The 27,103-nt window shown below is 41.6% G+C and overlaps 1 protein-coding gene across 1 annotated transcript; it reads left to right on the top strand.

The window, feature by feature from the left end:
• The first annotated feature begins 22,912 nt into the window (after positions 1-22,912).
• Positions 22,913-26,349, top strand: LOC123129818 (thiamine pyrophosphokinase 3). The gene is made up of 6 exons (XM_044549830.1): positions 22,913-23,164; positions 23,265-23,361; positions 24,211-24,283; positions 25,299-25,400; positions 25,509-25,758; positions 25,834-26,349. Exons 1-6 carry the CDS (start codon positions 22,978-22,980, stop codon positions 25,947-25,949), a joined length of 825 nt encoding a protein of 274 aa, XP_044405765.1. The 5' UTR covers positions 22,913-22,977; the 3' UTR covers positions 25,950-26,349.
• Positions 26,350-27,103: the final 754 nt, after the last annotated feature.

Below are 27,103 nucleotides of genomic sequence, written 5' to 3'. Positions count from 1 at the left end.
ATGCAACACACAAGGTATATATGACATGAGGCATGGAAATGTGAAAATGACAAGTCGAAGCAAGATCTCTAACATGTGCGCAATCAAGTGGTCTAAGATGACCAATAAGTCTCATGGTGCAAGCAACACAAGTAGTATGATCCACAATATCCAAGCTCAAGAAGGATCTCACCTTGAAGGCGTGTCCTTGTGCATTCTTCACAATGCCGAAGTGGTAGGGAATGCAGTGTAGAAACGAGTCGTGGTAGAATATATGAGGCTCGCTCTCAAGAGCTCGAATGGTCAACTCATGTGGAGTGGAAGTCGACACAAAGTTCAAGTATCCTACACATGCACACAACAAAACAAAGAACGTATGCGCATGGTAGATAAACACATCATCCATCATGATGGTTTTCTTCTCTTGCACATAACCATTAGAAGCAAAAGTGCATGAATAATATGATGCAGCAATGGCAATATTCATGGTAGTAGGTATATGGTGCAAAGAAGTAAGACAAGCATGCTTCACAAGGAATATGTCAAAATCTCCAAACATATGTGAGAATTCTATGGGGGCAATCTCATGAGCAAGACTATAAGCATTGTTGCACTCAATACATGGCAAGTCATCTAGCATGAGAGAGGCAACACATGGACATATATATGACAAGAAGCTATATGAATCATGTGCAAAGCATATAGATGATTGTCATCAACCGCATGAAATGAGTAAGTATGAATCATGGGTGATGCAACATGATCAAGCATAGTAATCAAGTTGTGCAAACTAGTGGAGCGAAGATGCAACACACTAGAGTAAATCATGGCAATCATGTCATGTGAGAAAATAATAGGCATAGGTAATGCACATGACATATCGCAAGCACGAACACAAAGCAAGATCATAGTATCATCATAGGGGTGGGTCACAAATGGAACATGGCAACAACAAGAGATATCTCCACCAAGCTTGCAAATACACATAAAAGTATGAGAATCAATCATCATGTGTAAAGCAAAGCATGGGTCACAAATGCATGGCAAAGTCATAGGAAAGGGCATATCATGCAAAGTGAACATGGCAAGATGGGCATATAATATGTAATGGACAACAACCCATAGCCAAGTGAGGGCCATGTAGAAGAAATGCGCGAAGTATTTGTGCAAAGAGAGTGGTGGGAAAGACAATCCATGGGATCCCAAATCATCGTTCCTCTCTAGAGCTCATTTTGTCAACTCGTGGGATTGCGAGGTTGACAAGTATTCATGGGTACCTACACAAAAGAGACACAAACCAAAGAAATTGTGCGCGTGATAAATGTACACATGATCCATCATGATGTGTATGTGCACATTAGAGTTATCACAAGATAAGCATCGCTCAAAGAAATTGGATGCATGGTATAAGAACATGTCATCCATCATGAAAGAATAGTTATTATGTATGACACGATGGGGACACAAATTGACAATGCAAGTATATGGCACATCAATAGCATTTTCATTCAAGGGAAACATATGGTGCAAATAATTATTGGGATCATGCAATGGATGGGATGGATCAAAATCTCCTAACATGTATGAGGAAACTATGGGGGTCTCCTCATGAGCAATATCGGAAACATCATATGGAGAAAATGGACAACATCCAAAACAATGCATATCCGAAGCTAGGTGGTCATGCGGCATATGAGATAGATGATGCAAATGGAGCATATAAATATCATCACAAGAAAAACAAATGCCAATAACCATGGGCTTGTCATCTATGCCATAAGTGCAAATTGGGTTTATTTTAATGGCATATGCATAGTCAGTATGAAGAGATTGCAAATAAGACATATGGTTGATCTCATGCATAGCATATGACAAGTCAAGCGGATTATAAAACATGATGTGACCAAGGGAATTGTCACAAGAAATCTTATGTAACATGGCATCACAACTAATAGACTCCACATGAGAATCATCATACTCATCATAAATGGGAAAGAAATCATCACATGAGGAAGTCGCACTAGCATGAATCATGGAAATAGGTGGATCAACATCATGCAAGCAATCAATGTCAAGAATGTCCACTAATGGAAATGAGGTACTGTCTATGAAATCACATGACAATTTGAACTTCTACTTTTTCGCATGTGCCTTACGGATCTTTTTTGCAGGAAATTTGCTCGAAGAAGAATTCTGGTTTGAAAAGAACGACAGGATATCGCAAATATGCTGCCCGCTGCTTTGCTCTTGTTAGTACCTGTTGTCATGTATCACAGTACTTGCATACATACCTGGTTCATTATGTGACAGCAGTATGCATGATAGCTTGCTTATCAATTGTTCGCTCCAAATTATCTGATCTGTATGAATGGTTACATTAGTGTATAATATATCCAATGCCAATGAATTTTTTAGCTCTGCATTGTTCTTGTAAGTACATGTTGTCCTTTATCGGTGTACCTATATTGACAGGTAGTTGTTCATGTACCATCACTCTACAACTTATTTTCCTTTGCCCTCCATTTTCTACACATCAGATCTATATTTACTCTTACCATAAGGTTGGTACTGAAGAAGTTTAGTTGTGCATTGCTCTTGGCTGTGCCTTTTGCCTGTATCGCTGCACATACATTTATAGCTACTTGGTTATGTAGCATCACTCTTCATCTTATCTTAAATATTCTCCATTTTTTCGTATATTATCACATATATATTTACTCTTAACAAAATGTAGAATAAAGGCAATGCTTATGAAGAAGATTTTGTGGTAAACTTCTTGAATTGCCCCCCCCCCCATCAGCATGGACAGGGGCTTTATAGAGTCTGTCTTCACCAGTAATGTAAGTTTGTCCTTGTCAAGCCTTCAAACTTTGTTGTGTATATTTGGTTAGGCATGACTGCAATAGCTGTTTATTTTTGGTGTTTGCATCAAATTGCATGTTTAAAGTTTATTATGTAGTTCATAAACAAAAGTTTGTCTTTCACAATTTAAGTTTTTAGTTGTACAACCAAGTTCCTTCTTCATACCATGTAAATTAAACTATATAGAGCAAGTGATCTTCTTTTGCACTGCATGTATGCTTCTGTTCTTCATCCGTAATCCAGTGGTGTGGTGAACCTACCCACCACAGCACAATGTCATATTCTGCAATGTCTTAACTATGAACAATGTCATATCATTCTACTATTATTTAAACCATCTCTTCATTTGCCAATCTGAAATGGGATAAATTGACAGCACACTAACCATTGATACTTATGAGTTCTTGATCTGTAATCCAGTGGTGTCGTGAAGCTGCCAACTCCTTCACAATGTCATGTCCTGCCATGTCTTGACCTGAACAATACCATATTGTGTTAATGCAATTTTAAACTGTGTCACTTTATTCTTCAGTAAGAAATGTGATGAATTGTCAGCACTGATACTTTTATATGCAAAACCTGTCATCTGTCTGCTTCTTTATCTTTCAGAGTGAGGAAGATATAAGTGTTGAACAAGCGCAGTCTCATCAGCTTGCTCAGCTGCTTGCACTGCAGCTCCCCAGCAGGGCTAACCTTGCTTGAACTCTATTGAAGTGATGTCGGTTTTGTATATTATTTTGTCAGCATGTTTATTCGCACTGGTGGCGATCTTTGATGCCCAGTGTATGTAATCAGCTGTCTGCTTGTGCTTTATTATCATAGTGGCGAACTTTGATGCCTAGTGGATGTAATATGCCATAATTTATTTATTGTATAGTCTAGGTTTTTTCTTATTCACGATGCTGCAGTTATTTTACTGTATATATATCCTGTCTTCGCAGTAAACCGGCCAAACCGCAAAATTATGGTACATAATCGGGCCGTCATGCAATCACGATGTATGATCCGCATCATCGGCCCCGTCATCTTGGTCCGTTAAAAGGCCAAAAGTAAACTAGCCAACTAGTAGATTCGGACCTTTAATAGGCCGAGTAACCCCCGGCCCTCTTTTCGCAAGAAAACTCAATGGGCTTTTAGGAGGCTCAGAAGTAGGTTGGGCCTAAAACGTGCCGAACAGCTCACAGGCCGGCAGCAGCCCGAAATGGACCCCGGCCCATGATTGTATGAATCAAATCACGGGCTTTTAACAGGCCAAAATTTTCTTGGTCCTTGTTTGGCCCAATCAGATATCGTCTGCGAGCAGGGCGGATGCAAACCGAGCCGTAGTTAGGCCCAACTATATGACAAGCTTTTAACAGGCCGAAATTAATATAGGGCCGAAATGTTAAACGGGCCCTTAACAGGCCGAAACTAATATCATGCCGAATTACTAAATGGGCCTTTAGCAAATGGGCCCAAAAGCATAGCGTCCAGGTGACGGGCCGAATCTGATATGGGCCATAATTTAGCCCAAAGCCTCTTAAAGTGTCGGACCTGATCTGGGCCGTAATTTGGCCCAGAACATGGTAAGATTTTAATGGACCGGATCTCATATGGGCCATTATTAGGCCCGAAACGTGGCAGGCCATTAATGGACCGGATCAAATATGGGCTGGCATTTGGCCCAAAACATGGCAGCCAGTTAATGGGCTAGCCTACTAGGGTCCCCAAAATCTTGTGGGCCTATAGCTGGGACGACCCATTAATGTCGGTGAAATCTCGTGGGCCTTTAGCTGGGCCGACCGATTATAATCCGCGGGAATCTTGTGGGCCTTTACCTGGGCCGGCCCATTATGGCACACAAAAATCTTGTGGGCCTTTACCTGAGCCGGCCCATTATGGCCCGCAAAATCTTGTGGGCCTTTAGCTGGGCCATCCCATTATGGTCTGCAAAATCTCGTGGGCCTTTAGCTGGGCCGGCCCATTATGGTCCGCAAAATCTTATGGGCCTTTAGTTGGGCCGGCCCATTTAAACTTGATGGGCCCACGTGTCAAACATATCATAGGCGCGTCTCGCCCATTGGACGAGTGACACCTGTGCCAACGCGGAGCTGACACGTGTCTCCTCCAGCCAATGATGATTTTACACGTGGAAAATTCTGATTGGTCGGGACTGTTAACAGGTTATCGGATCCAAAACCCAACCCGACAGCTTAACGGCGTTCCTTTATGGTGGATGCCATGTGTTGGTCACCCTTGACGAAAGCACTTCTGTGACGCGCGATTTATCGTCATGGAAGTGGACACTTCCATGATGATAATTTTGGTAATGTCATGGAACACTTCTACGACAACACATGTATGACTATCTTGATTCTGTTATAAAATCGTCATGGATGTACATGCATGACAAAAAACGCGACCTACTGTGACAAACATGTATCATCACGGAAGTGTATTTTTTTTGTAGTGCACCCTGCAAGAATTCGTTAACCTACACATCCACGTGTACGAGTGAATCGTGTACATAGGTATCTACAAGGCCAGTGAGGACACTACGATGTTGGCCTTCTTCAACCGGCTGGAAGCCTTGGATGCCTTTGCTGATAAGCACCTTGACCTCGCCACAAAATTCGTCGCTCCTTAGCCGCCGGTCGGTGGCCCGGTGCCCTGAGTTGAGGAGGAGGAGGTCGTAGGTTGATGGATGCATATTTCTTCTCTCCTCCTGTAACCACCACTACGATCACATCATCGTGGCCTTATTTCTTATTGTGCTATTGCATTCTCGTTCCAGTCAATACAGACATGTGCGATTGCTACGTCTTGAGCTTGCGTTGGTTTTCCTTGAAGAGGAAAGGGTGATGCAGCAATAGTAGCGTAAGTATTTCCCTCAGTTTTTGAGAACCAAGGTATCAATCCAGTAGGAGGCTCCTCAAAAGTCCCACTCACCTACACAAACAAACAAGAACTCGCAACCAACACAATAAAGGGGTTGTCAATCCCTTCACGGCCACTTGCGAAAGTAAGATCTGATAGAGATAATATGATAAGATAAATATATTTTTGGTATTTTATGATATAGATTGGAAAAGTAAAGATGCAAATAAAATTAGATTGAAAGCTTATATGATAAGAGATAGACCCGGGGGCCATAGGTTTCACTAGTGGCTTCTCTCAAGATAGCATAAGTATTACGGTGGGTGAACAAATTACTGTCGAGCAATTGATAAAAAAGCGAATAATTATGAGATTATCTAGGCATGATCATGTATATAGGCATCACGTCGTGACAAGTAGACTTACTCCTACCTGCATCTACTACTATTACTCCACACATCGACCGCTATCCAGCATGCATCTAGAGTATTAAGTTCATAAAGAACAGAGTAACACATTAAGAAAGATGACATGATGTAGAGGGATAAACTCATGCAATATGATATAAACCCCATCTGTTTATCCTCGATGGCAACAATACAATACGTGCCTTGCTGCCCCTGCTGTCACTGGGAAAGGACACCGCAAGATTGAACCCAAAGCTAAGCACTTCTCCCATTGCAAGAAAGATCAATCTAGTAGGCCAAACCAGACCGATAGTTCGAAGAGAGTTACAAAGATAACTTAATCACACATAAAAGAATTCAGAGGAGATTCAAATATTTCTCATAGATAGACTTGATCATAAACCCACAATTCATCGGATCTCGACAAACACACCGCAAAAAAGTTACATCGAATAGATCTCCAAGAAGATCGAGGAGAACTTTGTATTGAGATTCAAAGAGAGAGAAGAAGCCATCTAGCTAATAACTATGGACCCGAAGGTCTGTGGTAAACTACTCACAACTCATCGGAGAGGCCTTGGAGATGATGAAGAGGGCCTCCATGGTCAATTCCCCCTCCCGCGGAGCGCCGACGAAGGCTCCAAGATGGGATCTCGCGGATACAGAAGGTTACGGCGGTGGAAATAGTTTTTCGTGGTCGCTTCTGATGTTTTCGGGGTACATGGGTATATGTAGGAGGAAGAAGTAGGTCTGTGGACGCTCGAGGGGCCCACGAGGGTGGGGGGCGCACCCACCTATAGGGGGCGTGCTGGGCACCCTCGTGGCCGCCTTGCTTGTTTCTTGACTTCCACTCCAAGTCCTCTGGATCACGTTTTTTCCAAAAAGATCGATCCCGAAGGTTTCATTCCGTTTGGACTCCGTTTGATATTCCTTTTCTTCGAAACACTGAAATAGGCAAAAAAAAGCAATTTGGGCTGGCCTCCGGTTAGTAGGTTAGTCCCAAAAATGACATAAAAGTGTAAAGTAAAGCCCATAGACATCCAAAACGGGTAATATAATAGCATGGAACAATCAAAAATTATAGATACGTTGGAGACGTATCAGTGATCCCTTTCTTTAATTATTTGCATCACTGTAACTAGTACTCCATCCGTCAATTTATAAGTTGTGCTGCCAGTGTTTGGGGCTGGCGCATGATCAGGCACATTTGTGTGCATGCGGTTGCGCCGGGCGCGGCGCGACAATGCAGTTACCCGCTGCAAAAACTGCCATGCAGGGGACGTGGCATTGACCATTGGGCGGCAATAGTTGGTCATCCGAGTGCCCAATAAAGGATGCAAAGAGGGATCCTACAGCAGCAAGGACAAGCTTCCCTACCGATAGCTCATCTAACAGAACTCCCAAGTTAACTGTGTTGAGGCTTGAGTAGTTATCAGATGGCTGACCGGATGGGAAGTGGCCTCGATGTTAAATTAATTGATGTGATGGGTCACTGTAAACATTTAATTGCTTTAAATGATTATAGTGCTCCATCATATTAGTTGAATTAACCTCGAGGTCCTTTGTTTTGTAATTTTTGACATTTTTTGTTTTTTGTACCCATGTTGATTGGCTTGAAGGTCTATCTCGTTACTTTTTGATATTTTTTGTTTTTTGAAGACATGTTGATTGGCTTGAATGAAGATCTATCCCGTTACTTTACGACATGTTTCCAAAACTTGGACCTCGAGGTTAATTCAACTAATAGGACGGAGCACTATATACATTCAACGCAATTAAATGTTATCCAAAAAAAGTGATATGATTTCTGTGAAACTTATAAGTCATGTATGTCAAATTAATCTCTGTGTACTTGTTCTCGAATTAACCTCCGGGCCCTTTTGCCGTATATCACACACATCTTGTTAAGTTGAACAATTTATGTTCTCTTCCCTAATCGAAAACAGTTCATTCGACTGAACCGTATGACGTATATCACACACACCTTTATCCGGCTGACCGTTCCTATTGCTTTCCCTAATAGCAAACAGTTCATCAGAGCGAACTGTATGCCGTATATCGCACACACGTTGATATGGATGCCCATTTTTGTTGTTTTGTCTAATCACAAATAGTTCGTCTGGATCAACCGTATGCCCTACATCACACACGCAACTAAAATCTAAATCGTGTTTGATGGCTCCGCCATCGCAAATGTTTTGCACCTTTTTTGACGAATTTTTTTACACCACCGTTTGCGATTATTGCATCGCACACAGTTTCGTAGAACGGTCTCTGATCGTAGTGTCGCGTTAGCAGCAGCCTGCAGTAGTGATGAGAAATTTTATGAGATGAGCTACTGTTTAAGATATATAAGGATGCTACAAAAAGTGTCATGTAGTCGATGTTCTATCACTCTCGCAACCCATCATCTAATTGCTACTCCACAATGCATTCCGTTAGTCCCAAATATGGTGAAGTGTCATGTAGTCGACGTTCACATGACACCACTAAGGGAATCACAACATACATAATATAAAAATATCAAACACATATCAAGTTCACATGATTGCTTGCAACATGATTTCTCCCGTGACCTCAAGAACAAAAGTTACTACTCACAAATGATAATCATGCTCATGACCAGAGGAGTATTAAATAGCATATTGGATCTGAACATATAATCCTCCACCAAATAAACCATATAGTAGTCAACTACAAGATGTAATCAACACTACTAGTCACCCACAAGCACCAATCTATAGTTCCGGTAACAAGATTGAACACAAGAGATGAATTAGGGTGTGAGATGAGATGGTTTTGTTGAATATGTTGATAGAGATTGCCCTCCCAAAGATGGGAGATTTGTTGGTGATGATGATGACATTGATTTTCCCCTCCGGGAGGGAAGTTCCCCTCGCGGAATCGCTCCGCCGGAGGGCAAAAGTGCTCCTGCCCAAGTTCCGCCTCGAGAGGCGGCGCTCTGTCCCAAAAGTCCTCTCCGTATTTTTTCTAGGTCAAAATGACCTATATACCAGAAGATGGGCACCGGAGGTGCGCCTGGATGAGCACAACCCACCAGGGCGCGCCCCGGCTCCCTGGCGTGCCCAGGTGGGTTGTGCCCACCTGGTGGGCCCCCTCTGGTAGTTATTTGCTCCATTATTCCTTAAATATTCCATAAAAAATCTCCGTGAAGTTTTAGCTCATGTGGAGTTGTGCAGAATAGGTAGCGTGACGTAGCTTTTTTAGGTCCAGATTTCCAGCTGCTGGAATTCTCCCTCTTTGTGTATACCTTGCATATTATGAGAGAAAAGGCATTAGAATTACTCCAAAAAGCATTATTATTTATAAAAACATTATAAATAACAGTAAGAAAACATGATACAAAATGGACGTATCAACTCCCCGAAATCAAAAAACATGTCCACGTGCTTTGAGAGAGAGGTGTCAATAAAAACAAAATACAGACATAGAAGCATCATGTTCATTATTATAACAGCAACAAGATTAAACATAAAGCTTTTATCATAGAACTTTTATCATACACTTCTCATGAATAAGTGACAATTCATCACACTATTGAAGTATAAAGTAAAAACTCTATTAGAAACCAACAAACTATGTTCTCAGTCAACATTGCAACTACAATTCATCATCTTTTCAGGAAGGGTCATGTATCAGAGCCTTTAGGCAAGTCCACATACTCAACCATCATATAGTCTTGTATGATTGCTAACACTCATCGCGTACACATGAGCAAAACGTTTCAACCGGACACATAGAAAGATAGGGGCTTATAGTTTCGCCTCCCAATGTGATCACCTCAAGGGTGATGTCAACAAATAATAACTCATGCTATCTATATTAAACTGGACATATGTGTCCAGATCTTTCCTCACCACATGATACTTTCCAAAGGAGAAAAATAAAAAGGAATAGAAGGAAAACTTTGGCTCTTTGCATAAAAGTAAAAGATAGGCCCTTCGCAGAGGGCAGCAGAGGTTGCCATGCGCTTATTTGTTTGTATGCTAAACCCATTAGTGCAAAAGAATGTCACGTTGCATTTCCCCTTGTGATAGGGACCTTTCTTATGCAGTCTGTTGCTTTTATTCTTCACCATCACAAGTTTGTGCAACGCTCAATTTTCTCTTACACTAAATGATCTCACACATTTAAGCAATTTTTATTGCCTTTTTGCACCGATGACAACTTACTTGAGGGGTCTTGCTCAATCCTTGGGTAGGTATGGTGGACACTTGAAAACAAGATTTGGGTTTAAGGGTTTTTGGATGCACAAGTAGTATCTCTACTTAGTGCGGAATTTTTGGCTAGCAAAGATAGGGGGCAAGCACCACATGTTAAAGGATCCATGACAATATGACTTCTATGTGAATATAAACCAACATAAATCATTAAGTTGTCTTCCTTGTCCAATGTCAATATTTTTGGCATATAATATTTTGATGAGGGCTAAAAATTACAAAAGATTTCTAGGATAGTATATTTATATGTGAATCTTCTCTTCCCTTATTAATTCTTTCATGAGTTGCATCATTGACTAATGCTATGTTTTTCAATCTCTAATAAATTTCCTACTTATACTTTTCCTTATGTGGTGCATCACCTACCATAAGATTAGTATATGATCTTCATGATTTATTTCCTTTATTTTATTTAAGTTCTTTCTCTTTAATTTCTTCTTTCTTTTCTTTTATTTGCAACATGAAAGTAAAGAAAGCAAAAACTCAAACTAATCTTTATTATATAACTTGCACATGACTGCAAGGATAGATCACTAAGCAAACTCTCAAAGAAGAAAGGATCGAACTAAGCTTTTATTCATCTAAAGCAAAAGATCGGACTAAAAAAAGTAAAGGTAAAAAGATAGTGGGATGATACGATACCGGGGCACCTTCCCCAAGCTTGGCGGGAGTCAAGGGGAGTGCCCATACCCGATACTCAATTTTCCTTTGGTGATGAAGAAGAAGGTGGGTAGTGATGAAGTGATCATGTCCTTAAGGATCAAGAGATTCTCCAATCGACGGATGACATGCCGGAGATGGATGATATGCTATTGATGCAGAATATTTTCGCGAGTAAGATACTTATTTTGTATGCGAACTATTTCAATGATACAAAAGGCTTCAATCTCAGCAGGAGTAAGGTGAGTGAGGTAAGGCTTAAGGATATCTTCCTCTTCTTCCTCCTCTGCCGGTAGTGCTTGTTCTGCCACCGAGGGTTGATCTATGGTAGCCTTCTTTCCCTTGTCTCCCTTGACGGTGTCCATGGGCTCCTCCCTCTTCAGCTCGATCTTCATCAACCAAGCATCTTATTCCATGTTGTTGGAGGAGGAGGAAGACATGACGCCTGGCTTGATAAATCTGACCGAAAACAGCAAAAAAAGAGAACAGAGGATTTCTCTGTGATACGGTGGTTAACAGGTTCGGGAAGTATATATAGATTTTTTATCTTGGGGGACAAGCAAACTATAGAAAAATGGAGTCCGGAAGGTGGCCCAGGTGGGCACAACCCACCTAGGTGCCCCAGGCGCCCTAGTGTCTTGTGCCCACCAGGGTATGCTTCCTGGAAGTTTCTTATTTTCCTAATTTTCTAAATATTCCAACACTAATAAAAATATTTATGCGGATTTTCGGAGTCCGTTTACTTACTGTATCACGTACCTCCTTATTTTCATGATTCTGGAGTGTTCCGGAAGGACTCTATTATGTGTTCTTCCAGTGTCAAAGTTTGGATAATATTACTTTCAACATTAATGGGCGTACCTGTGTTATAATGTTTTATTCATTGTCCATTGACAATCTTCGGGTTAGTACCTTCGGCATTATTTATTTTGATGGCTCCAGACCGATAAACCTCCTTGGTGACATATGGGCCTTCCCATTTTGAGAGGAGTTTTCCTGCAAAGAATTTGAAATGAGAGTTGTACAAAAGAACATATTCTCCGACTTTAAACTCACGCTTTTGGATTCTTTTGTCATGCCATCTTTTTAACTTTTTCTTTGAATAATTTTGCATTTTCGTAAGCTTGGGTTCTCCATTCATCTAAAGAGCTAATATCAAATGACCTCTTTTCACTGGCAAGTTTGAAATCATAGTTGAGCTCTTTGATGGCCCAATATGCTTTATGTTCTAACTCAAGAGGCAAATGAAAAGCTTTTCCATAAACCATTTTATAAGGAGACATACCCATAGGATTTGTATATGCTATTCTATAAGCCCAAAGTGCATCATCTAATTTCTTAGACCAATTATTCCTGGACCTATTAACGGTATTTTGCAAAATTAATTTTATTTCTCTATTTCTAAGTTCAACTTGACCACTAAACTGAGGATGATAAGGTGATGCAATTCTATGGTTAACATCATACTTGGCAAGCATTTTATGGAAAGCACCATGAATAAAGTGTGAACCACCATGAGTCATTAAATATCTTGGGACTCCAAACCTTGGGAAAATAACTTCCTTAAGCATTTTAATAGAGGTGTTGTGATCAGCACTACTGGTTGGAATAGCTTCTACCCATTTAGTAACATAATCAACAGCAACCAAAATATGTGTGTACCCATTAGAGGAAGGAAAAGGTCCCATGTAATTAAATCCCCAAACATCAAATGGTTCAACAGCAAGTGAATAATTCATAGGCATTTCTTGACACTTACCGATATTACCTATTCTTTGACATTCATCACAAGATAAGACGGACTTACGGGCATCCTTGAAGAGAGTAGGCCAATAAAATCCAGATTACAATACCTTGTGAGCAGTTCTATCTCTAGCATGATGCCCTCCATAAGCTTCAGATTGACATTTCCGTAGGATTTGTCCCCGTTCATGCTCAGGTACACGATGTCTAATAATACCATCTACTCCTTCTTTATAAAGATGTGGGTCATCCCAAAAGTAATGTCTTAAATCATATACGAATTTTTTATTTTGTTGGTAAGTAAAGCTAGGTGGTAAATATTTAGCAACAATGTAATTAGCATAGTCAGCATACCAAGGACTACTATGAGCAACATTTATTGCAGCTAACTGCTCATCAGGAAAATTATCATCAATAGGTAATGGGTCATTAGGCACATTTTCAAGGCTAGACAAGTTATCAGCTACGGGGTTCTCAGCTCCTTTTCTATCATGATATGTAAATCAAATTCTTGTAACAAGAGAACCCATCGAATAAGTCTAGGTTTAGCATCTTTCTTTTCCATAAGATATTTAATAGCAGCATGATCGGTGTGAATAATTACTTTGGAATCAACAATATAAGGTCTAAATTTATCACAAGCAAACACCACTGCTAAGAATTCTTTTTCAGTAGTAGCATAATTTCTTTGAGCATTGTCTAGAGTTTTACTAGCTAATGAATAACATTCAATTTCTTATCAACTCTTTGTCCTAGAATAGCACCAACAACATAATCAATAGCATCACACATAATTTCAAAAGGCAAGTTCCAATCAGGTGGTTGAACAATAGGTGCAGAAATTAAGGCTTTTTTAAGTGTTTCAAAGGCTTCTAAACAATCATCATCAAAAACAAAAGGAACATCCTTTCACAAAATACTCATAAGAGGCCTAGAAATATTAGAGAAGTCTTTGATAAATCTCCTATAGAAACCAGTATGACCTAAGAAACTACGAATACCTTTTATATCTTTAGGACATGGCATTTTCTCAATTGCATCAACCTTAGCTTTGTCCACTTCAATACCTCTTTCAAAAAAATTATGACCCAAGACAATGCCTTCATTAACCATAAAGTGGCACTTCTCCCAATTCAAGACAAGATTTGTTTGTTCACATCTCTGCAAAACTCGATCAAGATTGCTTAAACAATCATCAAAAGACTTCCCATAAACAGAGAAGTCGTCCATGAAAACCTCAACAATCTTTTCACAAAAGTCAGGGAATATAGCAGTCATACATCTTTGAAATGTAGAAGGTGCATTAAATAAACCAAAAGGCATGCGTCTATAAGCATAAGTTCCAAAGGTACGAGTAAAAGTGGTCTTTTCTTGATCAGGTTGAGAGACAGGTATTTGTGAAAAATCAGAATATCCATCAAGGAAGCAAAAATGTGTGTGCTTAGATAATCGTTCAAGTATTTAATCAATAAAAGGCAGAGGGTAATGATCTTTTCTAATTGATTTGTTTAATTTTCTAAAATCAATTACCATTCTATAGCCTGTAACAATTCTTTGTGGAATAAGTTCATTCTTATCATTAGGAACAACAGTTATACCTCCTTTTTAGGGACACAATGAACAGGACTTGCCCATCTACTATCAGCTATAGGATAGATTATACCTGCTTCCACAAGTTTTAATATTTTCGTTCTTACCACTTCTTTCATCTTCGGATTTAACCGACGTTGGTGATCAACAACGGGTTTAGCATCAGGTTCCATATTAATTTTGTGCTGACATAGAGTGGGACTAATGCCATTTAAATCATCAAGAGTATATCCAATAGCAGCTCGGTGCTTCCTTAGAACTTTTAATAATCGTTCTTCTTCATGTTCTGAAAGGTTAGCACTGATAATAACATGATATATCTTCTTTTCATCAAGATAAGCATATCTCAAAGTGTCTGGCAATTGTTTTAATTCAAACACAGGATCACCTTTAGGTGGAGGAGGACCTCACATAGTTTCAATAGAAAAAGTGTGTTTAAGCAGAGAACATTGTTTAAAGAAAAGCTTATCTATTTCATTTCTTTCATGCATATGTAAATCATTTTCATGGTCTAGCAAATATTGTTCTAGAGGATCGGTAGGTGGTACAACAATAGAAGCAAGACCAATTAATTCATATTTACTAGGCAATTCTTTTTCATGAAGCTTTCTACTAAACTTGTAAAAATTAAACTCATGACACTCATCACCAAAACTAACACCAACACATTGTTTCTCACAATCTGTCTTGGCATTAACGGCGTTCATGCCAAAGATAATGGGACAAAAGTCATCTTGTGGGGAACCAAGAACAAGAAAATCAGTAGGGTATTTTATTTTCCCACACAAGACTTCAACATCTCTAACAATCCCAATTGGTGATATAGTGTCTCTATTAGCAAGTTTAATAGTAACATCTATGTCTTCTATTTCTGCGGGTGCTATGTCATTCATAATTTCTTGATATAAGGTGTAAGGAATAGCACTCACACTAGCACCTATGTCACATAAACCATGACAAAAATTATCTCCTATTTTTACTGAGATAACAGGCATGCTAACAATAGGTCTATGTTTATCCTTTTTATCAGGTTTGGCAATTCTACCAGCTTCTTCACAAAAGTAAATAACATGCCCATCCATATCTTCTTCCAAGAGATCTTTAACCATAGCAATACTAGGTTCTACTTTAATTTGTTCATCAGGTATAGGTGTTCTAATATAGCTTTTGTTAACCATAGTTGAAACTTTAACATGTTCCTTTATCCTAACAGGGAAAGATGGTTTCTCAATATAAGCAGAAGGAACAACTGGATCAACATTGTAAAGTATAGTTTCTTCTTTAACTGGTACCAATTCTTTAATTTCTTCTTTAATAGGTGGGTGATATTTGAACCACTTCTCTTTAGGGAGATCAACATGAGTAGCAAATGATTCACAAAAGGATGCTACTATCTTAGAGTCAAGTCCATATTTAGTGCTAAACTTTTGAAAAGCATCGGTATCCATAAAAGATTTAACACAATCATACTTAAGTTTAATACCTGATTCTTTACCTTCGTCGAGTTCCCAATCTTCAGGGTTGTGTTTAATTCTTTCCAAAAGATCCCACCAGAATTCAATAGTCTTCTTCATAAAAGAACCAGCACAAGAAGTATCAAGCATGGTTTGATTATTACGAGAAAGCCGAGCATAAAAGCTTTTGATAATAATTTCTCTTGGGAGCTAATGATTGGGGCATGAATATAACATTGACTTAAGCCTCCCCCAAGCTAGAGTGATACTTTCTCCTTCACGAGGCCAAAAATTATATATGTAATTCCGATCACGATGAACTAGATGCATAGGATAATTTTTTTGGTGGAACTCCAATTTCAAATGATTCCAATTCCAAGATCCAATATCATCGCATAGCCTATACCATGCCAATGCTTTTCCCTTCAAAAATAAAGAGAAAACCTTTTTCATAACTTCATCCCTGGGTAAATCCACAAGCTTAAACAATCCACAAATTTGTTCTACATATATCAAGTGCATATCAGTATGTTTGGTTCCATCTCCTGCATAAGGATCAGCTAGTAGTTGTTCTATCATACCCGAAGGAATTTCATATTCAACATTTTCAGTAGGTGCAATAGGTTGAGGGGTAGCTAATTGTGGTTCCGGTCCAGGTGAAGATACCCCGAACAAACCCCTCAAAGGATTGTTTTCCATAGTAACAAGTGACAATAAATTTCAGCACACTATATAAATGTTTCCTTACCAAATTCCACTTACCAAAGGCGCTTCACTCTCCGGCAATGGCGCCAAAAAATAGCGTTGATGACCCACAAGTATAGGGGAACAGTTTTATCTCTTTTCGATAAGTAAGAGTGTCGAACCCAATGAGGAGCAGAAGGAAATGACAAGTGTTTTTCAGCAAGGTAATGTCTGCAAGTGCTGAAATTGTAAGTAGCGGAGTAGTTTGATAGCAAGCTAATTTGTACCGAGCAAGTAACAATAATAGTAACAAAAGTGCAGTAAGGTAGCCCAATCCTTTTGAGGAAAATGACAGGCCAAAACGGTCTCTTATCATAAGCAAAGCGTTCTTGAGGGTACACGGGAATTTCATCTAGTCACTTTCACCATGTTGGTTTGATTTGTGTTCGCTACTTTGATAATTTGATATGTAGGTGGACCAGTGCTTAGGTGCTATTATTACTTGAACAAACCTCGTACTTATGATTAACCCTCCCGCAAGCATCCGCAACTACGAGAAAAGTATTAAGAATAAAATCTAACCATAGCAGTAAACTCTTGGATCCAATCGGTCCCTTACGGAATAGCGCATAAACTGGGGTTTAAGCTTCTGTCACTCTCACAACCCATCATCTAATTGCTACTCCACAATGCATTCCCTTAGTCCCAAATATGGTGAAGTGTCATGTAGTCGACGTTCACATGACACCACTAAGGGAATCACAACATACATACTATCAACATATCAAACACATATCAAGTTGACATGATTGCTTGCAACATGATTTCTCCCGTGACCTTAAGGACAAAAGTTACTACTCACAAATGATAATCAGGCTCATGATCAGAGGAGTATTAAATAGCATATTGGATCTGAACATATAATCTTCCACCAAATAAACCATATAGTAGTCAACTACAAGATGTAATCAACACTACTAGTCACCCACAAGAACCAATCTATAGTTCCGGTAACAAGATTGAACACAAGAGATGAACTAGGGTTTGAGATGAGATGGTGTTGCTGAAGATGTTGATGGAGATTTTCCTCCCCAAGATGGGAGAGTTGTTGGTGATGATGATGACATTGATTTCCCCCTTCGGGAGGGAAGTTCCCCTGGCGGAGTCGGTCCGTCGGAGGGCAAAAGTTTGCCTGCCCAAGTTCCGCCTCAAGACGGCGGCGCTCCGTCTCGAAAGTCCTCTCCTTATTTTTTTCTAGGTTAAAATGACCTATATACCAGAAGATGGGCACCGGAGGTGCGCCTGGATGAGCACAACCCACCAGGGCGCGCCCTGGCTCCCTGGCGTGCCCAGGTGGGTTGTGCCCACCTGGTGGGCCCCCTCTGGTAGTTATTTGCCCCAATATTCCTTAAATATTCCATAAAAAATCTCCGTGAAGTTTCAGCTCATTTGTAGTTGTGTAGAATAGGTAGCCTGACGTAGCTTTTTCAGGTCCAGATTTCCAGCTACCGGAATTCTCCCTCTTTGTGTATACCTTGCATATTACAAGAGAAAAACCATTAGAATTTCTCCAAAAAGCATTATTATGGATAAAAACATTATAAATAACAGTAAGAAAACATGATGCAAAATGGACGTATTAGGCACCCTGCTGGAGGGGGCCATCATCACTGGAGGCCATGGAGGAGGAGGCCAAGGGGGGAGACTCTCTCCCCCTCTCTCTTGGTGGTGCCGGAGTGCTGCCGAAGGAACCATCACTGCGGTGATCGTCTTCATCAACATCACCATCTTCATCACATCCCTCATCTCTTTTCAACGATCCACTATCCCGCATCCCGGTGTAATCGTCTACTTGAGCATGGTGCTTTATGCCACATATTATTATCCAATGATGTGTTCCAATCCTATGATGTTTGAGTAGATCTCTTTTGTCCTTTGGGTTGATTGATGATTTTGATTGGTTTGAGTTGTATGTTTAATTTTGGTGTTGTCCTATGGTGCCTCCCGTGCCGCGCACACGTGGGGGATTCTCGATGTAGGGTGTTGCAATATGTTCATGATTCGCTTATAGCGGGTGGCTAGAGTGACAGAAGCTTACACCCGAGTACGGGGTTGTTGTTTATGGGAGTAAAGGGGACTTGATACTTAATGCTATGGTTGGGTTTACCTTAATGATTTCTAGTAGTTGCAGATGCTTGCTAGAGGTCCAATCATAAGTTCATATGATACAAGTACGGAAATATGTTAGCTCATGCCTCTCCTTCATATAAAATTGCAATAATGACTATCGATCTTGTTAACAATTGCCTAGGAAAATTCCGCACACCAATCGATCATTATTCCACACTCGCTATTTGTAACATATTGTAATATGATCTAAATTTATGTTGACAACACCTATTTTTATATTTTAGTTCTCCGATATCATGCAAAGTATCCACTTTATACCCACAACATAGTCTTATTTCTCGTTTTTAGATGATAGCAAATGCTCGGTGCATGTAGAGTCGTATCAGTGGCAGATAGGAGTTGAGAGAATGTTGATCTTACCTTTGGCTCCTTGTGGGTTCGACACTCCATACTTATCACTTCCATCTTTGGAAATTGCTACGATGATTCCTTGCACTTGAGGATTATCAGGGCGTAGTTCTCGACAAAGGCCAGATGTCCTACCGAGTCGGCGCAAAATACCATGCTGCCAAACACAAAAAACTGGCCAGGGGCGAAAACGCTCCCGAGGTCGTTGGAGCAGTTGATCTGTAGATGAGCCATCGATCCTTTTGGCGATCGCACAGTAGAACTCTCAATGAAAGCACTAGTATCGATGTCAAAACCAGCAGACCTCAGGGTAGGGGGTCCCGAGCTATGGATCTCGGGTTGAGGGTAACAGGAACGAAGGAGACGATGTTTACCCAGGTTTGGGCCCTCTTGATGGAGGTAAAACCCCAAGTCCTGCTCTTGTTTATATTGATGAAGATGTATCGAGTATAGAGTTGATCTACCTCGAGATCGTAATGTGTGGTCTAACTCTAGGGCTAGGTGAATGATTTTATGTTGAAGTCCCCTGTAGGGCTAAACCCTATGACTTATATACACGCCAGGGAGGGTATCTAGGGTTACAAGGTCGGTAGCTAGGAGCTAGGCGGCGGCAGAGATCTTGGAGTATATGTCAAGTCTTTGGGGGAGGCGGTCTTGATCATGCCTCCTGCGTACGGCCTCCGAGTCCATCTTAATCATGAATGAAGGCTCGTTGGCCCAACCCGAGGAGAATGGGCTGACTGGGTTAGTACCCCTTTATCCAGGACACCGTCATATGTCCTTTGCATTTTGAGGGTCCACACTTACATGTCTTTGCCATACCTACATTGAACTTTCCTGAAATGATCTTTGAATGGGCTTTAGTTCAATGACATATATGTTGTTATTAATTGCCAAAACCATCTGGGGATTAGTTGCACTTTCACCTCCTGCCCACAAAAATCGAACACCAACTTTGCAGCATCGTTCAAGTGCACCTCCTTGAAGGCCTTGTCAGCCCTCACCCCACTAGCTATGATTTCACACATCTTGTTAAGCACGGATGTCGACATGAACAACTACCATTTCATGGAGTTCCCCTACCCTCCTTATCATTTGCGGCTGTCTTTTGAGCAGCAGCTTGAGCTGCAGCATTGGGCTGAGCCAGCACACATGATGAAGCCACAAAGGGTGGAACTATAGGAGACACCTCAAAAACATCTGAATCAGGAGGCATCTGCTTGATGGGAGGCTGGGAGTCTGATACGTCTCCAACGTATCTATAATTTTTGATTGTTCCATGCTATTATATTATCTGTTTTGGATGTTTTACATGCATTAATATGCTATTTTATATTATTTTTGGGACTAACTTATTAACCTAGAGCCCAATTCCAGTTTCTGTTTTTTCCTTGTTGTTGAGCCCAAAAGAAGTCCAAACGGAATAAAACCTTCGCAACGATTTTTCTTAGACCAGAAGACACCCACGATACTTGGAGTGCAAGTCAAAAGAGCCATGAGGCGGCCACAAGGGTGGATGACGCGCCTAGGGAGGTAGGGCGCGCCCCCTACCTTGTGGCCCCTTGCTGACCCCCTGACCTAGATCTTCCTCCTATATAATCACACGTATTCCCAAACCACCAGAAGCATCCAAGAAAACACTTTTCCACCGCTACAACCTTCTGTTCCTATGAGATCCCATCTAGGGGCCTTTTCCGGCATCCTGCCGGAGGGGTATTCGATCATGGATGGCTTCTACATCAACTATATTGCCCTTCCGATGAAGCGTGAGTAGTTTACCACAGACCTACAGGTCCATAGCTAGTATCTAGACGGCTTATTCTCTCTCTTTGATTCTCAATACCATGTTCTCCTCGATGTTCTTGGAGATCTATCTGATGTAATCTTCTTTTGCGGTGTGTTTGTCGAGATCTGATGAATTGTGGATTTATGATCAGCTTATCTATGCATATTATTTGAATCTTCTCTGAATTCTTTTATGCATGATTTGATATCTTTGTAACTCTCTTCGAACTATCGGTTTGGTTTGTCCAAATAGATTGTTTTTTTTTTGCAATGGGAGAAGTGCTTAGTTTTGGGTCCAATCTTGTGGTGTCCTCACCCAGTGACAGTAGGGGTAGCGAGGCACGTATTGTATTGTTCTCATCGAGGATAAAAAGATGGGTTTACATCATATTGCTTGAGTTTATTCATCTACATCATGTCATCTTACTTAAAGCGTTACTCTGTTCTTCATGAACTTAATACTCTAGATGTAGGCAGGAGTCGGTCGATATGTGGAGTAATAGTAGTAGATGCAGGCAGGAGTCGGTCTACTTGACATGGACGTGATGCCTATATTTCATAACCATTGCCTTGGATATCGTCATAACTTTGCGCTTTTTCTATCAATTGCTCGACAGTAATTTGTTCACCAATCGTATTATTTGCTATCTTGAGAGAAGCCTCTAGTGAAATCTATGGCCCCAGGTCTATTTTTCATCATATAAGTTTCCGATCTACTATTTTGCAATTTTTTATTTTTCGATCTATAAACCAAAAAAACAAAAAAGATTTACTTTATCTTTTGTTTAGTTTTATCTATATCAGATCTCACTTTTGCAAGTGACTGTGAAGGGATTGACAACCCCTTAATCGCGTTGGGTGCAAGTGTTTGATTGTTTGTGCAGGTATTGGTGATTTGTGCGTTGTCTCCTACTGGATTGATACCTTGGTTCTCTAACTGAGGGAAATACTTATCTCTACTTTGTTGCATCACCCTTTCCTCTTCAAGGGAAAAACCAACGCAAGCTCAAGAAGTAGCAGAGTCCTCGACATATGACGTCGTGAACTGGCTCTAGGACACGGCAAGGGCATGACCAAACTCTTGCGTGCTCATGAATTACAAGCGTAAGCATCAGTAAGAGTGGAGCACACTACACATTGATAGTAGGAACTAGCACTAAACATGAACAGTATAAACTAACACTACATATGAACGGTATGAACTAGCACTACCACATGTACAGACGAATGATCTAGTTCAACACAGCAACTCAAATCATAACAAGGAGTTCAACAAACTAGTACACATGTTTGCATACTAGCATATACTGCACATCAAGCATACTACCAATTCATCACCACTAGCTATCTATCCTTGTCGACATGGAAACAACTCCTAGCATGCTTCAAATCCATCACTATCAGCTACCAGAACATCACATTCACACAGATCGGCGATGTACAATGCATAACATGGTCACAAATTTAACCCTATCACATGCTCACAAATCTAACCCTATCACATGCTCATAGATCTAACTAGAATGAGTACAGAGAAGGGGTGATTGAACTCACACACGCCATCGGGGCAACTTGAAGGAGGTGCGGAACACGTCGGAGAAGAGGAGGACTCGAATCGCCGCCGCCATCAACCGATGGCCGGAGCACGAGCCCAACTTACCTGGTAGTCGTTGTCGATCCGCACCGGAAGGAAAGCTCGAGAGGGGGGAATGGTGGAGGAAGTTTTGGCGGTGAAGTGAGGATGGCTAAATAGGGCGACCGATTCGGTGGGAGGTGACGCCAATTCCTCCCGCCGTTTTTTCGAAAACACGCGCGAGCTCATGCCATCTCCGTGGACTCTGGAGTTCAGCGTCGCGTTCCCCTTCCCTGCAACACTCGAGTCTCGCTCGCTGGAAACGGTTGATTCGGCCGTTCCTAGCGGGTCTGGCAGAGAATCGCTTTAAATTTCATGCGGACCAAAATTCTGATAAAATCAGACAACCAACTTTTTTTCTCACGGACATGATTAAGCTTGTTGCGAGCAACCAGACGCGTCATTGATGAAACGCGCGTTGTGCTTCCTGGACCAGCGAGGCGCCCGTGGCCGTGGGTGACGCGGACCAAATCCAGTTTTTAAAACAGAGCACGCGCACGAGGGCGACGATTAATTGCAACTTCAGCGAGCACGCTCCCTGTCCCATGGAGCCACATCACCCTCGGCGCGCTCCGACGGCCGCCATGGATCCCCCGTCCAGGCCGGCGATGTCCCACTCCTCCGCCTTCCTCCTCCCCTCCTCCGCAACCCCAGCCGCCTCAGCGGACGCGTACGCGGTCGTCGTCCTCAACCAGCGCCTGCCCCGCTTCGCCCCTCTCCTCTGGGACCGCGGTAAACTATCGCCACTGCCCCACAGCTTCCACTATGCCCTGTTAGCCTCTTCGTGGCTCCGTCGTCCTCAAGATGCTTATGTGCTTCTCTGCCTGTGCAGCGCAGGTGCGGGTGTGCGCCGACGGGGGCGCTAATCGCGTGTTCGACGGCATGCCGGAGCTGCTCCCCGGCCACGACCCCGACGATGTGCGCTCCAGGTAATGCGATCCGTCGGACATTGCATATTCCGCGTTTGTCTGTCGGCCTGCCGGGCAGAGGAACAGGGATGTGCACAGGAACATTCCTGCTCGGGTGGTGGCCATTCGGTGTTTTGGATTGGTTTGGCCGCTAGAAAAATCAGAAACAGTTCAACAAAATTGGACCATTTATTTGTATATAGTGCGATCTCTATTCTGCTTGTGTGTTCGACTGGTCGCCCCGTGCATGCTCACCATGTGCTTGGTGGAATGCTTGGGGTTGTTATGTTTACTGCCTATAGTGCTTTCAACTTTCAGGTAATGCTAGAGAACTCGACAGGTGTACGTAAATCTAGTATATTGATGGAAAGGGGATTAGAATTTGCGGAAGTGATTGGTTAGAAATAAATCGTAACTTATTTATAGTGACTATTTGCCTTTCCCAGTCAGCAAGAACCATCTAGCACTGATGCTTGTTCTGACGTTTGGTGGCACTTCTTCAGTGGATATGTTGGTAAATCCATTTTTTTAGTGCAGCTTATTAGAAAGTGGTTCATCTCACATGTAAAAACTCCCTCTTACTGGCCATGAGAAGCAGCAGTGTTAGTAGGAGTAGTGGTTAATGCAATAACTCACTTATTTTATGAGAAGAGGTGATGTTAGTGAGATATTTGTGAGCTATGAGTAGCCTCTTTTATACCAAGCTTTTTAACTCCACCCTTGAAATTGCTAATGGGAATGGGATCTAGGAGATGATCATGACTCAGACCTTCTCAATTCTCGACAGTCGGAAATCAATGTTTAAGACTATGCAGTACTTTTCAAAGCATCGTATTGTAAATTTTCACCAAGCTGCCAGTTTTTGTGCAGATACAAACCAGATGTAATCAAAGGGGATATGGATTCAGTGCGACCAGAAGTGAAGGAATATTATTCCAATTTGGTAATTTACTTTTTTATTTTCCATTTAGTTTTTATTAACTCAGCAAACAGCATGTGTGGGTCAAATAATATTTGAACAGTGTTATTTGGCTAGTATAATCATGACTAGTGTCTTAGACTCTTAGTAATTTGGCACAATCTGATTATTTTGTACTCGTGGCGCCTCGTCGGTGCAGTTTACAGTGCTCCCTTGGCTGATGCATAGTACTTCAGCATTATCTGGATACAAGATATCTAGCAGTTTTCTAGTTTAATAGTGCTATCGGTTATGTGGAAACATGAAAACCGAAAGAGAGAGAGAAAAATGCTGGGTCTCTAGTTCTGGAAATCTTAGTTATGGTTAATTAGCAGATTCATAGTGCAAACACCCTCTGCTGGCATTAGATTTGAAGAAAGAAACAGTATTTACATGATTGTCGAATGTTATTCATCCCCATTTTAACCGCCCCATAATAAGCTACACTGCGAATTCAATTCATGCTAGAGTGACATGGTTGGTGTAGCGCAGATTCTGGATCTTTTTTTTCTTCCTCCATGAAATTTCTTAGATGAAATCTCACATGTAAATCAGTTTGGCATGTGTGTGTCCTCAATTGCGTCTTTCTAGAAATAATTGTACCCTTCTATATGAACAAAAGAACAGCACTAGAGTATGTTAGCTTAAATAATAATATTTTGGTATGTTCTTATTTCAAATATGAGGCAGCTGATGATATTTTCTTCATGATGCCCATTGGCTTCCAGCATGGCATCTGCTTTAGTAGAAAGAGCGCTGATTCTTGTGACCTTGAATATCTTGTTTCTTCTGAAATCTGAAATCCGATATAGATCATGTAAGTTATTATGCTGATATCTATGTGTGCAAAGGCTCATATAGATCATGCAAGTTATTGCTTCAGTCATCACATGACAATTAATATCTTGAGACATGACTTCATGCAGAACCTTACTTGAAACTAATACCATCTTATGGCAAATCTGATGAAATAATTGTCTTATTATTTGATCAACCACAGGGTACCAAAATAGCTGATCAATCACACGATCAGGACACCACCGACTTGCACAAATGTGTAGCATTTATCACTGACAATTCTCCTGGCTCAGACAAATCGAATGTAAGCTACTCTAGCTCAGTAATATGAAATCTTTAGCCCTCAAATCATTTGATTAGAATAACACATCGCCATGTTTACAAGTATATACCACCTTGTCTTTAATGACAGCTATGCATCCTTGTCCTCGGAGCACTAGGAGGTAGGTTTGATCACGAGATGGGAAACATCAATGTACTCCATCTCTTCCCAAACATTAAGATCGTCCTCCTATCAGATGATTGCCTGATCTTTCTGCTCCCAAGAACGCACACTCACAACATCCACATTGAACGGTCAGTTGAGGGCCCCCACTGTGGGTTGATTCCCGTTGGCGCACCTTCGACTAGCACCACGACCACCGGGCTCCGGTGGAATTTAGGTAAGTGTTTCACTTGGTCAATATCCTGTGGTGCTATACAGCAGCAGCTGATGTTTCAATGCATTTTCTCGTCAGATAATACTCATATGAGCTTCGGTGGATTGATTAGCACATCGAACATCGTTGATGAGGACCAGGTTATGGTCACTTCAGATTCTGACCTGATCTGGACAATATCGCTCCGGCACTGAGTTTTTCGATGCATTTTCTAGTCGGACAATACTTGTATGAGCTACGGTTGATTGATTAACACATCGAACATCGTTGATGAGGACCAGGTTATATTCACTTCAGATTCTGACCTGATTTGGACAAGATCTCTCTGGCACCGAGCTTATGCTACGCAGACGTTTTGAGCTATCGCCAATTGTCTCATCTAATTTATGTCTGTGACCACTACATCCAGCAGTGACGTGATAAATTCTGGCGTGTTAGAATTTCAAACCTTGTAAATTTTCAATTTGTAATTTGGTAGCTTTGGCAATTAAATATATTTGCCCCCGCATAGAAAAAATGGCGGTGTGCCTTTCAAAATATATATTTGTTAATAGGTTGTGAAAATACAGTGGCGCAGTTTGTGGGTTACTCGTTCAAGCAAACTTCTCTTTTTACACACCTCTTGTACTTCGTTAGTCTGGATTTGCATAATTCATTTCAGAGCTCCATCCAACTAGACCACAAGATCTGTGAGGAAGAATCCCTCCCCTCCGCCTCCCCTCCCCTCTAGATCCCGTCCGCCTCCCCTCCCCTCCCTTCCGCCTCCCCTCCCGCCACCGCCGGATCCTGGCCGGGCAAAAGCCTGTGCGGGGGGATGATGGCGGCGGCGGGGCATCCTTTCGTCGCGGCTTGGAGGTGTGGCTGTGACGGTGGATCTTGAGCGGGCGCCTCGGGACGACGTGTGTGGCCATGGCACCGGTCACACAGTGATATGACCTCCTCTACCTTTGTCTGTCTTCATCGTCGGTCCAAAGGGAGCTGGTCAGTGGGTGTTGCCTCACGGTGGCTTCCCGGCGGCGGATCAAGTGGAGGAGATGGTGGCCTAGCTGTTGAAGTGGGTGAGGATGCCACCATCGTCGGCGGCGCCCGTGGGTGTCGTTTTCCTCGTTGGAGGCGATGGTGGGGGCGTCCCTCGCTCCATTGTTTCCGGGGAAAACCTCAGATCTAGAGGAGGCTACCATTGATAGCGGTGCCCGCGGGCGTCGTAGCTCTCGTTGGAGGCGTTGAGTGACTCCTGGATCGGATGATGGTGACGTCTTTGTCGTTACCCCCATGGGGGCATCATCTTTGGAGACATTGATCGGCTGGATGGACATGTGGATGGCTTGGTGGTTGGGTGTCGGTAGGT

The sequence above is a fragment of the Triticum aestivum genome, chromosome 1B, assembly GCF_018294505.1.
Source record: "Triticum aestivum cultivar Chinese Spring chromosome 1B, IWGSC CS RefSeq v2.1, whole genome shotgun sequence".
Lineage (NCBI taxonomy): Eukaryota > Viridiplantae > Streptophyta > Magnoliopsida > Poales > Poaceae > Triticum > Triticum aestivum.
Note: the sequence above shows the minus strand (reverse complement) of the source record. Positions and strands in the feature narration are given on the sequence as shown.